This window comes from Nothobranchius furzeri, chromosome 15, assembly GCF_043380555.1.
Source record: "Nothobranchius furzeri strain GRZ-AD chromosome 15, NfurGRZ-RIMD1, whole genome shotgun sequence".
In the NCBI taxonomy this organism is placed as follows: domain Eukaryota; kingdom Metazoa; phylum Chordata; class Actinopteri; order Cyprinodontiformes; family Nothobranchiidae; genus Nothobranchius; species Nothobranchius furzeri.
In genome coordinates this window covers 24,882,824-24,897,498 of record NC_091755.1, presented here as the reverse complement: position 1 = coordinate 24,897,498, position 14,675 = coordinate 24,882,824, and the positions used below count along the sequence as shown (strand labels likewise).

The 14,675-nt window shown below is 38.7% G+C and overlaps 1 protein-coding gene across 1 annotated transcript; it reads right to left on the bottom strand.

Moving 5' to 3' along the window:
- Positions 1–1,370: 1,370 nt before the first annotated feature.
- Positions 1,371–13,009, bottom strand: LOC107390950 (plakophilin-1). Its single transcript, XM_015967971.3, has 15 exons — positions 12,699–13,009; positions 10,803–10,915; positions 6,850–6,996; positions 6,575–6,726; positions 6,339–6,480; positions 5,820–6,027; positions 5,371–5,539; positions 5,029–5,146; positions 4,252–4,419; positions 3,995–4,171; positions 3,651–3,804; positions 3,021–3,207; positions 2,859–2,943; positions 2,133–2,250; positions 1,371–1,990 (listed from the first exon to the last, which is right to left on the bottom strand). Exons 1-14 carry the CDS (start codon positions 12,874–12,876, stop codon positions 2,164–2,166), a joined length of 2,085 nt encoding a protein of 694 aa, XP_015823457.3. The 5' UTR covers positions 12,877–13,009; the 3' UTR covers positions 1,371–1,990; positions 2,133–2,163.
- Between the last annotated feature and the right edge of the window lie 1,666 nt (positions 13,010–14,675).

The window sequence follows — 14,675 nt, the reverse complement described above, 5'->3', positions numbered from 1 at the left end:
AAGCTGCTCCTCCAGCCCGAGGATCTGAGCAAACATTGTAATTTAATAGGATTATTTAAAATGGGGCAATGCCTCTTAATTATCTCTTAAGAGTTCAGTAGAATTAGATCAAAGAAAAGTTACAGAGAAGAGTCATCCTCACACACTGGCTGTTCCACCCACTGTCTGTCAGCTAGTGACAATGCTACCTGGTTATTTATGGTTGCACCAAATATTTACATGTACAAGAGTGAATTATGCATCCCAACTCTAGATATGCTCTTTCATTTTGAATGCAAATTTAAAAAAAGAAGAAATATAATCACAAACATACAGTAAAGACAATTTAACATTTGCACATTTCATCATGTGGGTTAATGAGAAAAGCAGTGACATGACAAGGTACTCAGCTTTGCAACTTATAAAGATATCCCAGATTTGGGAATACCTAACAAAGATGGCAGATACGTTATGTTTGCTTAGGCAACATGAAGCCAGGGCCAGTAGCGAGTTGGCATAAAGACTGAAAACCACAGCAAATAGAAACATATTTCTATTGCAAATATGATTTTTATCTAGTTAAAAAAGTGCAAAAAATAAAAACATATAGAGGAATACATTTTATCATGTGAAACCTAAAAAGCACAACAAGGTTTTTCACAATTCTGTTTTTGTAAAATAATGTGCATGTAGATGAATGATGTCACCGTTGTAAGGAGCGGTTTGTGCTAAAGCATGGCTGCCATAGACATAAATACGTAGACATCCCAATGTGCACTAGAGAGCATAACAGCATCGCCACCATATTGGATGGGATCCTCGCTCTCCAAACCCAACAGAAATCAACGCAGAGTGGGCAACTATGTCCATTTTTGTGCAGCCTACAGTTCCAAAAACCGGTGTATTTTTGAAAACAGATCACGTGGGATTACTATTGACTTTGCTAGCCTACCTGATGGGATTTTATATTTTAATTATTTAATTTAATTATATTATATTTTACCTATTTGTTGAATTTTGTAAAAATGCATAAAGTGTGTATATATATATATATATATATATATATATATATATATATATATATATATATATATATATATATTCTTTTTGTTGCTTGTGTAAACACCTTCCTTAGTAGAATTAAATGCACTGGGCCATACAAGATGGCGGCCGGCCACTACATTAGCACTAATAGGCAGCACAAGTCCATGGACTGTCTACGTATGATGTCTGATGGGTGCAGCTTCATACAGACAGAAATTTACAAAACAAACAAATGTTCACCTGTTCTAGGAGCTGTTGCACATTTCTGCTAACAAATGTTTTTGTTACTTGGGATTAGGGGAAAAAATTACCTTTAAAATATACCACTCTTGCTGACCTTTTTTCCCTTTTTCTTTAAAAAAAAAGACTATAGTTATAAAAAAAACGCTACAAAATAATACCACAAATATCCATTAACCTCTGAATAAACAAGCATTTGTGATTAAAGCAAAACACATTTTAAATTATGTCTTTTCAACATTATCAAAAGGAACAAAGATTTTTTAAGATCAGCTGATTTTCCATTTGTTCACACTTTATTTTCTTCCTTTTCATAAACTCCTGCTGCAACTTTTGGACTATTCAGTTCAGAATGGCACTGGTAGGATTTTTATCTTCCAGCCACTTCAAGCAGACACATTTAACAGTGAATGCATTCAAATGTGTTTGAAAGTAACGTCTCACTGCTAATAACACTGAATTCTCACAACAGGGGCAATGTGTCATACAATCTGCAGGAGCTGGATTACACAAACACTCACACTTAACCAAAGTAACACTCACTTTTGTACAAACAGCACAATTTTCAAATGTAATACATACATAACGTGAAATTTTAACTCATTTGTATATATACACATACCAAGTATGCCAAAGTCGTAATTAATAGGCTCTTTCAACAAGGGTATCGTTGGAGCTGTTTTAAAGGGTGTGGCCACAGTTCTCTCTAATTACGCTTGGTTTCCTTCTGCAAGTACAGACACATAAACAGAAAGAATAAGTAAAGAAAAAAAGATTTAATCCTTTTCAAATGAATTCCTCTTATTTTGCCCATGTACAGACAGTAATCTGAAGGAGACAGCTAAAAGCATTTGGAAGCAAACAATTACCTCTCAGGGATGTCATTTATTTTCAATCACTCTACTTGTTATTGCTTGTATTTTCAACCAATTCGTTGTTTACTTCTTTGGTTCTGTCATTCACAAACTGATCTTTATTCATTCCTTGCTGTGAAGAAAAGATTTGAAATAAATCAGTTAAGAGGTGGTTCACAGAAGCAAGAACATACATGCAAAACAACTCTGCACTGTAAGGCGCTGTCGGCAACCAGGAGGAGCCTCTGGGAAAACATGGTAGAGTGAAACTGTCATGTTTTTGTCCTCTAACCAGCTCTACTCATCCGTCATTCTTTTTCTTAATTGATAGCCATTGATCAATTGTGTGGTATTCCAAATATAGTGACTATTACTCGGACGGGACTCCTATCCTTTACCAGATCAACTTTTGAAGCTTGCTAACTGCACCACTTCTTCATTAGTTCCCTTATTTCACTGCTAGTTTTCCCACAGCAGAGTAAGCCCTAGGAGCCTGTCTGTCAGGATTCCAAAGTTATTCTCATTGTGCACGCCAAAGTGTTGGGTGTGGTAGAGAGGAATGGGAAAGTGACTCCGAGTCTACGGTATAATAGTAAACACCCACCGGTTTTATTTGTGCCTTCCCCACTGCTCGTGCAGGACAACGCACACAAGTCTCATGTACCATCAGCTCATGTCTTTTGTGAAAATTCAACACAATCTCAGCTCTATGATTAGTCAAAAATCCAATTTCTAATTTACCTTTTTCAAAAAGCTTTGCAAATTGGTTTCTTTCCACATGCTATACAGCAGCAGTGAGGCTGCCTTGCTTCCTTTTACAAAATTCCTATAAAAACAGAAAAGATTATCAGAGAGGGGAGTAAACCAACAGTTTGTTACAGCAGAGAAAAAAAATAGACTCACCCATTGAGGCTGATGGATGTTATAGCTTGAACCAGCTCTGGATTGATGACCTTCTTGCTACCCTCGCTGTCTGCCAGCATCAGCCTGTTCATTGTGCTGCAAACTCCTGTAACTGTTTGATCGGAGTTTCCCATTTCCTCAACACCAGACGTGATAAGTTTAGACAGCGCAAACATCATCTCCTTTGCTATAACGAAGGTAGAAAATTATCTTATTAACATTCATATTCAACTATGTAAACATTTAAATCATAGCATGGACTATAAGCAGAGGTGCACATGCTTTTTTACAAGTACTCCAGGGCTGAAGTTTGGAGTGCAACGCCTGTGCTTCAGTAGAAATCGCAAATACAAATCAAGCCGGGAGCGTGCTTGTAACAATTGTGCATGTTTTTTGGCCACTTGTGTAGTGCAGAGCAGTTGGAGAAACGCAAATCAATGACCGAATCGATTGAAAAACTCATGCAATGCCAGTATTCAAAGGAGTGTTGTGGCAAAGGAACTGGTGCCCAAGCGTTAATTCAGGCGCACATGTGCATCAGTTATGTGCACCTGAATGTTAGTACAGTTAATTCATACAGACAAAATATTATAGTGACTCATCCTTTGTGGACATTAACTTGTTTCTTACTTATGATGGGCTGCAAACCGCTGATGCGAGACACATTACTCATCATGGCCACAGCACTCGCCTGAAGGGTTTTATTCTCTGAACTCAACATAGAAGGCAAGAAATAGGTGATCTTCCCCTTGTCTGAGAAAATCTGGCTCACAGTGCTGGACCCCTGAAACAGAAGATGAAGGAAAGACAACAAAATCAGCTCTTTGTCCCACCACACAAAGGCCCCCCAATGTATGTCACAATGAGTCCAACTTTTTATAATGTAATAAAATATCATTGCACAAACTCAACAGTACAATATATGAAAATAATCATGACAAATTCAAAGCCTAACAACGATCTGAAGTACTAACAATTCCTCCTCCAGCACTGATGTTTTGCAGGGTACCACAGCACGCCTCTTGAGTCGCTCTGTTCTTGGAAAACTCTATTAATGTCAAGCAGTGTCTGATGGCTTCGTCATGGAATAACAAGTTTACTCCTGATGGCTTTTCCTGCTTTGATGATTCTTGAGGTGACTTAAGAGATTGCTAAGAAGAAAAAAATACATTGTTCAATATTGAAATCAAAAGAGAATTTGGTTTTAGAAAAGGATGATGTCAATGCCCACCTTTGCTTGAACTTTGCTGCTCCTAGGGCTGAAACATCCAACTGTAGAACTTTTCTTGCCCTTTGCATTTTCCTCATCGACCCCTCTTGGAGGGTTATAGGTGCTCTCTTGACACCTCTCCAGTTTGTAGGTCAAGTTCTGAAAAACTGCTGCACAGTTTTCCAAAGCCTACAGAGGATGGGACCAAAGACCAATGACCATTTTCTAGAAGTCTGGTTGATACTCTCTAGTATCCAGTTTGAAATATGTTGTAAAAGCTGCAGTCCAGGAATGGGAGATGCAGTTATGTTGTTACCATGGTAACCCTGGTGACTGGCAGCTGCTTTGACATTTCTGTTATTTTTGGTTCTCGTCACATTTCTTACAAGAAAATAGTATATTTTTTCATAGCATAGATTATTGCAAAAGTAAAGCCAAAATCATTATTGGACTTTAGAAAATGTAATGTATGCTGGAATTTCATTCTTTTACATTTCCTTTGGAAAAAGGTTAAACAATAGTGAATATTTTTTTAATAAACTGATGCCATAGTTTAAAAATTGAGCATGAGCATTGTTGTCAAATTCTGTAAGTCAGGGAGCGTATTAAAAATTTATTTTCAAAAATAAAAGGGAAATATGCTAAATAATAAGAAAATAATCATATCAACTGACTGGTAGCATTCAGTTTGCAGATAAATGTACTGACACTTACAGTGAAAGGGAACTAAAAAGCATAATGGAAAAATACAAATACAATTCATAAATGGTGACTTTAAAACCTCTTTAGAGAAATTACCTTTTCATCATATTTTTCCTCTGCCACGCACGAATCAATGTAACTAAAGAGTGAGTCAATGAAGCCAGGGCAAGCTCTCATTTCCTGACGATTTTCATCCGAGCTGCTGCTCAAGTTCCTACGGGAACACGGTTAACATTGTTAATTATTCCTCAATGCATGACATCACAAAATTCATATCACCTCATGTAATTTAATGCAATTCCTTCAATCCCAGCTCCAAACATAGCTCTGTATTCTACGATCATTGCTGAAAATCGTAAGCTTAGTGCATTCAACTCACAGAACATAATTTATAAATCTGAAAAACATAATAAGCAGATAAAATAGTAATGCGTTAACCTCATGACACTTGTGGCGTAGAGGAAGACCGTCTGGTCTACATGCTTGACGCCGTTGCTGTCTGACCCAGTGGTGTACGGCACAATCACATGTTTTGTCAGGGAGGGCAGCGCTATTTTTGTTAATTCATTCTTCATCTTATCATCAGAAGACAGGTTCCACAGGAGGCCTATGTGTGACATGCAGGAAGTGTACATTTACAATTACAACAATTTTATAAATCTGCTGAGCAGATGTTATTTTAGGACAAATTAATGCATAATTTAGGCATTTAAAGTCTGCTTCTATTAAGTCTATTTATTTTCTACTTTGAGATATAACTGGGAAACAATAAATGACGTTCCTACTGAAAACAAAGGTCAGCTATCATGAGGTAAAAACTTTTATATTCTACATATTCCAGAAATAAATACCAGTTTAAAAGCCTCATTTTCAATCACAGGGCCTACCAGTGATTTGTCTTTGGGTTTCCACAGAATTTGTTTTCTGTAGAAGCTGCAAAGCCTTGCCAATACCAGCACACTCTTGAACTTTCAATTTGTTGTCCTGGTTTTTGAAGACAAGGTTCCTCAGAGCCCCGGCAGCCGCTTGATTCAACTTTGGGTTGGGGTTTTCCAGCAGGGTCACCAGTTGTGCAATGCCATCAAGCTGAAGTACCTGATACAGCATTGTGGAGTAAAGAAAACAAGAACATGCTCTTAGAACTAAACAGAATTTGTTTTGAGATCATTCGCATCACATGTGTGTTGGATAAAGTTGCATGCATGTTGTGTCAGCAGCGATACACTGACAACATTACAAACACAAAGAAGAAGTAACACATTCTCAGGCTACTCAAAGATCTACGCAGATACAACTACTACAGCACAGACTAATAGATAATCCCAACACAAAGAATATGTGAGAATAACAAACAGCACAGTAAGTGTATTTAAAGAGTGTTTGCTCGATGCGTCTGGTGGTCACACCTCTGTTTTGGCACCCTCATCAGTGTAGGTGGCATGCTGGATGAATTTGGCTCCACTCAGCTGACAGTTCTCATCTGACATACTCAGGTATTTCACAGCTAATGGTAGGGTCATATCCGATGAGCTCTTTACTGAGTTTACCCTACATAAACAAGAATCAATTAGCATTTATTGAGAAAATAAACATAAGACGAGGCAAATAAAGAATAAGGAGGTAAAATGAAAACTAAACTTACATAGATTCCTGCTCTAATCTGGATGTCTTCATCTGTTCCTCACTTTGAAACTGCCTGGGCTGAGTGATGCACGTCTGGCTGATGTGAATCGTGCCATTTGCAATGGAAGAGGAGCTTTTATTAGCTCCAAGGGGATATTGTCCTTTCAAGCTCTAAAAAAATACAAGACTTTACAACATTGTTTTGGAATTGCAGGATAATAGCATTTTTATTATTTTTTATTTTTTTTTACATATGTTGTAAAAAATAATGAAACGTGTACAAAAACTGATCACCGTGGTCGATGCCAGAGCAGGAGAGAAAGGAGCCAAAGCAGGGTCACTGATGCTGGATTTCAGCCCATTGGGTTTCTTTGGCAACATGGATATGTTAGCTGATGTGCTGATGTGTTTTTCTTTAGTAGACAGACTGCGACTCTTCATCTAAAAGACATAGTTGAGAAGATGAACTCACCCACAGCTTTTCCACTTATGGTTTTGCATGACTGCACAACAAATGTGGTGTTTAATACCCTCGTAAACTGTTACATAAACACAGTCTAACACAGTAATTCCAAAACGTTTAGTAAAAGTCACAATAAAAAGTTTCAGAAACTCCTGAAAAATCCTAATTTGAGCAACAAAACAAAAACAAATTTTTAGTGTGAAATCATTTTGTAATCCAACACGTCTCCTGTTAGTTTAGAATTCAGGCTAAAAAAATGGGCAGAAAATAGCTTTCCACATATTTTTGACACACTGAAAAGTAAAATGGAGAGAAGGGAGGTTTTGGGTTTTGAAAATCATTTATCAAAGCTCAGATAAAGGCCTGCAGCTGACATGCTGACATTTTGACTTAGGTTGTTCATCATGAAGGAAGCCCGGGTTGTGTGAAACTTGGAACCTTAGACACACAGACGACGCTCTCCTGCTTTCAACTGGACAGGTTGATTATACCTATATATTAGCCACCCTACTTGGCAAAAGAAGTGCCTTTCAATCTGCCAACAGCACCGTTTGACAAGAGTGTTTACTTTCACTGTGAAGTACACTCCCTTCGCTTCTGCCACAAACCTGAACTGCCCCCTAAAGGGAAGCTCTTAAAGCAGCCTAAAGCGAGAATGCTTTCAATAAATAAAAAAGTCCGTCCTAAATAGTAGAAATATATTATTGGGGCGACGGTGGCACAGGAGTTAAGTGTTCGCCCCGTAATCGGAAGGTTGCAGGTTCGAGTCCCGCTCAGTCTGTCGCTGTGTCCTTGGGCAAGACACTTAACCCACGTTGCCTGCTGGTGGTGGTCGGAGGGAATGGTGGCGCTAGTGCTCGGCAGCCTTGCCTCTGTCAGTGCGCCCCAGGGCAGCTGTGGCTGCATCGTAGCTCATCCCCACCAGTGTGTGAATGTGTGTGTGAATGGGTCAATGACTGATTGTGTTGTAAAGCGCCTTGAGGGGTTCCATGACTCTAGAAGGCACTATATCAAATACAGGCCATTTAAATATATTATGTATAAATATGTGGTCTTAATGAGGTAAACTTGCAAGAATCAAATCAACAGCAATAACAGAACACCTATTAGTGCTATTGTAATGCTTTTGCATCATATCTATATGATATATCATGTATAAAGTCTCATTAAGGAGAACTTCTGACTTTTACAATAACAGGAAATTACAGTGATTTCATCAACTTAAACACTGTTTTTACCTTTATAGCTGAATTTAGCCCTGCAGGCAACACGACAACTGAAGAAATAATGTTTGATTGTAGTAATGTGGTGTTTACAATATTTACCAAACTTATATAACAATCATGCAACAAAATGAATGGCACAGATGTATTACATTTAAATAGACGTATAAAAAAAACAAAAAACATTTAGCACTTCACCGATGAACACAGTGAGACTAATGCTTCTCATGATGTGATGATTATGAGTCTTCATCAGCCACAAAATATCAACACATACTCTAGAAATACCACAACTCTATGTCACCAGGTTGGGTCAAACCAGCGTAAATACCTACACACACACATACACACACCCACACTCAAATATGACACTCACGTAAACACACAGCTACTGTCAACACAGCTTATCTTTGTGGTCTGAAACAGAACTGGACTGCAAATGCAATGATGATTATTGACACAGAAAAACATTAAAGGGGCATTATGGAAGTTTGACAGCCAACACATGTATAGAAATAATAAATTTCTTGTTCATACATTCTCCTGCAATGCCCTGGTCCTGTAGAATGAGCCCTGGCATTTTTACTGTGATGTAAAATCACAGAAAAAGAGAGCTGCTCGGGTCGAGCAGGCTGCTTCATGCGCGTTCACGCTCAGGCATAGCCCGTAGCATTTGCTATCAGTAGCTTTAGCAGCAGAGAGTGAGGTAGTGCCAGCTCAGCGACTTTGTCGCTGTTCCTAATGCCCAGTGATGAACCTAGCTACATTTCTGAGGACCCTTAGCTACTTTCTTCTAGATATGTCCTGCAAATTAGCAACAAAATAGTCATTTTCGCTCCGAACCGTTTCAGCTGTCATCAAGAATATAAATGTTACAGATACAGAAGACGTCATTGGCGCTTTAGCTCACGTAGTAAGACGTCGGACTCTCGTGCTGAAGACCCGAATTCGAATCTGGATGTTAACATAGTTTATTTAGAGTGTATTTTTTTACATTAATTGTATTTTTTTTTTTACGGTAAGATGCCCAAATTTTATTTGAGACTCGCCGAACGGCTTTGAATTCGCAGATAAAAAATATGTGGGTTCAACTTTCATTTTGGAACAATTTTTCAAGCAAGGGCATGATCTGAGCATGCAGGAAGACTGACCCATCATCAACCTTTGTCGGCTGTGCTGAAGAGAAAGGTACAGAACCAAATTATTTAATTAATTAGCTGCGCGTTCTCCTGTCCTCTGTCCTCCGGGCCACACACACACACACACACACACACACACACACACACACACACACACACACACACACACGGGACTGTCTCAGCTGTTACTTTCGTTAAGGAGTGTGCACGTACAGCATGCACAAGCCTACTATTGAAGCTGCCGTTATGCTTTTGGCCTGAGGGGGCAATCGCTAGCATAAAAATTCAAAACTCAGTAAAGTCCCTTTAAGTTCCCTGGGCATGTAAAACAATCCCTCACATCTAAATTAACCAATTAGATTCAGAAAGACTTGAAATATGTGCAGAACATCAACAAGTTATATAACTTGTTTTATTTTATTTTATATATATATATATATATATATATATATATTCCATGCCTCATCCTAAAGGTTTCTTATCAACAACTTATGTTTAATAAAACACCCTTAAACTATCAAATAAATCTCAAATATCAAGTGTTGTTCCTTCAGGATTTTGCATAGACTTAGCTTTAGAAACTCATGTGATAATGTCATGATTTAAGTTTGTAGAAAGCTCCTTTCTTGTTGGACCACCTCCAATGACTGGCAGGCTGTATGAAATATACACCAACCAGGTTATTTGCGTGATGTTCCCTCTGTGGACTTTCCCACTAACCTATTCAATTCTGATGATGCTGTCGCTTAGACTCGGTTCTTACCTCTGTCATTTGATTTAACAGGATTCATGTTAAAATTGTTTAGTGTAAATTAGACACATGGAATAAACATCTTGGAAACAGATCGACAATTTGCCCAAGTCGAAAAAAATGTAAAACACAATTTAAATCAGCAACTTTGCAAAGCACCAGGCACCTACAGGTTAGCATTAGCAAACTGGCACATGTCTTTATAGCTTTGATGCACTTACGGTAAATACTTGTATCAGACTGAGTCATGGTGTTAGTCAAGCTTTCATGACTCAATTTAGATAACATAGAAAAAGTCTTGATCCAAGCACTCATCACTTAGTCAAAGTGTCTAATACAACTGGACAAGTGCAGCCTTAGAATTATTTTAAGTACAAATCAACAGCTGCAACTGAAAGCAAAACCTGATCACAAAGTCTATCTTGTATCATGTTTTGTTTTAAAATCAAAATATTAAGATATTATTGCACGTTATACAGTAGGCATTCAGGAAAAGTTTGACTTATTTTCTAATACATCACTGTGGTCATCTGGTCCAAGACAGCATTGAACTATTTTCAGGTCGAATAAAACAGTCTATTGAAATGTGAGATTGCAGTTATTTATTGTAGAGTTTGTAAAGAACATGCTCTCTCGTTTTCAACAGATGCTGAGCAGAAAAAAACAATTACCCCTTTGGTGTAGCCTGATGTCATCATGGAGCTGTTGCGAGTGAAAACGCCATTACTTTTAAACCTGAAGGTTCCAAACTCATTATAGTTTGGTAGAGATGTTGGGTTCGGGCCTGTAGAAAGAGAAACAAAGTGAGGAAATTTTAAAGAAATACCATAATATACTGAAAAATGTAAATTTTCAGACTTTTTATATTAATATGTAACTTTTTTATGCTTAAAGAACACATACTAAATTAAATTAAATTATATTATATTATATTATAGCTCATATTGGCTTCCCTAATCACCTGATTAAACATTGGGTCTCTGCTACTATTTTAATCACACAAATACACATGAAATGATTCCTGGACACAAATGAAAGAAAATGTAAAATTAGGGATTTTATCGTGTTTCTTATCATACTTTTTCAGTTTGCCTAGTGGGATCTTTCACCAGAAAAATCTGCTCATGCTTATTTTTTATGTTTTATCTTTTGACTTAAAAAAATATTTTTCATCCACGTATGTACAAAGAATACATATAATCACTTTTCCCAGAATGACAAAAGGATCATTCAATCAGTAAAAATGACCCATTTTCACTGAACACTTGCTTATTTTCCAAATACTTCCACATAAATAAAGTCAGCTTCAACATGTTCTCGTGGCAACCTACCATAACCCTAAATACCGGTTATTCAGTATAATTCACAGACTTGTCCTCACTGTTCTGCTGAATCCTGATTAAAGCAAAGCTACATTATGCAGGATGAAATCACACTAATCCCCTAAGTTATCTAGGATATTAGCTCATAGCATAAATATTTGGCTTGATGCGATTGAACACTGTCTTGCAAAATGTTTATTGTCACCATATTTTGGATTTTGCAGACTTGCAACCAATTGCTGTTTTGCTTTTTGGAAAAATTACAAGTGAAATGACAAAAACTAACAGAAACCTGTTACTTAATAAACCTTTTGATCACATTTTAAAGCTAAGAGCAACTTGACCTAACCATCTGACCCTATAGGTGTTACCATAACATGGAGTTTTAAATATCTGCTCAAAACTTGCCTCAAATTAGTAAAAAAGGACAAACAAATGTTGATGATCACACACACAAAAAAAAAACAATAACAACAACAGCAACAAAACCCACCATAAATGGCCTCCGGGTCACACGTCGGACATGTCTGCCTTACAGTTTTTTAGTTTGTTTTACAAATGCCTGGTCATTGTTCCAAAATCCACACGCTTTTTTGCCTTTTGTTCCACATATTTCTAAATGGGAATTTTTCTGACGTATTTAAAAATTGTGAGTGTCAGTAAAACTGTTAGAGTGCAGGTATGTTAAAGCCACTAATCCTGTGTTGCCTTAACAACCATAAAGAAACACAAGGTGCTCTGTTTTCTCAAGTTACAAAAACAGTTCTCAATCTAAGAGATGGTTGTGTTATTTTAGACGTCTAAAATTAAATTATCAACGTGTGTGAGTTATTTCTTTATTTCAGTAACATGTGTTTGACAATGTCACACAGTTTGGCTTCAAAGACTATTTTATTCTTCATGGCTGCATCATTTCATTAAAAAACATTGCCTGCTCACCTGCTACGTTTTTATTTTCCATGGAGGCTCTCACTTTCCCACACTGTAGTTGCTTTGACTGCATGAGTTTCCTGAATTTTCAATCTAGAATCATGTTTAAATACTGTAATAATGAGGCTATAACAAAGCTGACGCAAGTACACTTTTTAATTCATTTGGAGGCAACTTGTTTGGCGCAGTTTTTTTTTTTCAGAAAACAAGAAGCTCTGCCCCGTATATGAAATAAATACACAGCAGAAATTACCACCACCACCAATATAAAAATACAAACATTGACATGTCTCGTTTATAAATCTGTTTCCGTACTTGTAGGAGACGCTCCGTTGCTGCTTTGTTTGGACTTGCTCCGTTTAATGCTGTGAACCTGAGTCAGGACGCGCTGCTGCCCTGAGCTCAGGCTCTTGTCAGACGGCAGCGCTAGCGAGGTGTCCTCCGCGTTCCCGACCCGAATCGTTCCCGACCGCAGCGTATCCGATACCATCATCTTCCCGACTCGGCGTCCCCGTCTCTCCCTGAACAGATCGGTTGAACTAGTTTTCCAAAAGAGCAGGACCGGAGATGAGCCTCAGGACCGACGAATCCAGATGAACTGACAAGTATGCAGATAGTTTAATGTTCCTGGAGCTCAGCCGCGGTGGACTCCACCCTTGGGACCGCGCCCCTGCGTGGAGAGTACGGGTGTGGGATGAAGGGTGGAGCTGAAGCAGCCACACAAACTGTAGGTATGTTACAATTCGCATGATCACTTTTAAGCTTGTCAAATGTCAAAATATCCACGTTTGTTGCACGTTCTTTCAGGATCCACACACTGTGCACACTTGTGTGTGTGCGTGTGTTTCTTGTTTATGTACTATAAAGAGGACCGTCAGAATTTTGAAACAAAGACTAAAGGCCTTTTTGGACAGAGAGGACATTTTGCATGGGCAACACACACACACACACACACACACACACACACACACACACACACACACACACACACACACACACACAAAACTCAAATAAATTGGGGCAAAGGCCCATTTATCTCAGTAAATTACATTAGACTAACCCTTTAAAGGCCCAAGAACCCTTTGCAGGTGTGTTGGATTAATTAGCTGATTAAGGGGGGAAACAACTATATATAAATACACATTCCCATCTCACCCTCCATGGGTGGACTCATCCTTTCAAGCTTGGGTCCTCTGCCAGAGACCTGGGAGCTTGAGAGTTACGTGCAGTATTTTAGCTGTTCCTAGAACTGCACTTTTCTGGACTGAGATGTCTGATGTTTTTCCCGGGATCTGCTTTAGCCACTCCTCCAGTCTGGGGGTTACTGCCCTGAGTGCCCCGATGACCTTGGGCACCACCAATGTCTTCACTCTCCAGACTTTTTTAAGTTCTTCTTTGAGGCCCTGGTACTTCTCTAGTTTCTCATGTTCCTTTTGCCTGATGTTGCCAACACTTGGTATTGCCACATCAACTGCAACAGCTGTCCTCTGTTGTTTGTCTACCAACATGATGTCCGGTTTGTTTGCCATCACCATTTTGTCAGTCTGGATCTGGAAGTCCCACAGGAGCTTGACTTGCTCATTCTCAACCATCTTAGGGGGTGTTGCCCACTTTGACCTTGGGGCTTTCTGTACACTATGCCAGCTACTTGGTTGTAGCGTTCAATCTATGCTTTCCCTGCCAGCATCTTAAACACATGTAGTGGATTGTCTCAGGGGCTTCTTTGCATAGCTTACAACTTGGATCTTGTCTGGTGTGGTACATCTTGACCTCCATTGCTCTGGTGTTCAGGGCCTGTTCCTGTGCAGCCATAATGAGTGCCTCTGTGCTGTCCTTCATACCAACTCTTTCTAGTCATTGGTAGGATTTCTTGATATCCGCCACTTCAATTATCTGTCGGTGGTACATCCCATGTAGGGGCTTGTCCTCACATGATGGTATTTCCAGCATCTCCTCCTCGACTCGCCATTGTCTGAGACATTTGGGATGGAACCCTCCATGCATAGTTAGGAGTTTCCGTGTCTTGACATCTGTGGTCAGTATTTCTTCGTTTGGCCAGCTTATTATTCCAGCCGGATATCTGATTACTGGCAGAGAGTAGCTGTTATTTGCCCAGATCTTGTTCTTGCCATTGAGCTTTTTAGGAATTGCCTTACTCTCTGTAGGTATTTGGCTGTGGCTTATTTCCTTGCAGCTTTATCAAGGTTGCCATTTGCTTGTGGGATTCGATTCAATTCAATTCAATTTTATTTATATAGCGCCAAATCACGACAAGAGTCGTCTCAAGGCACT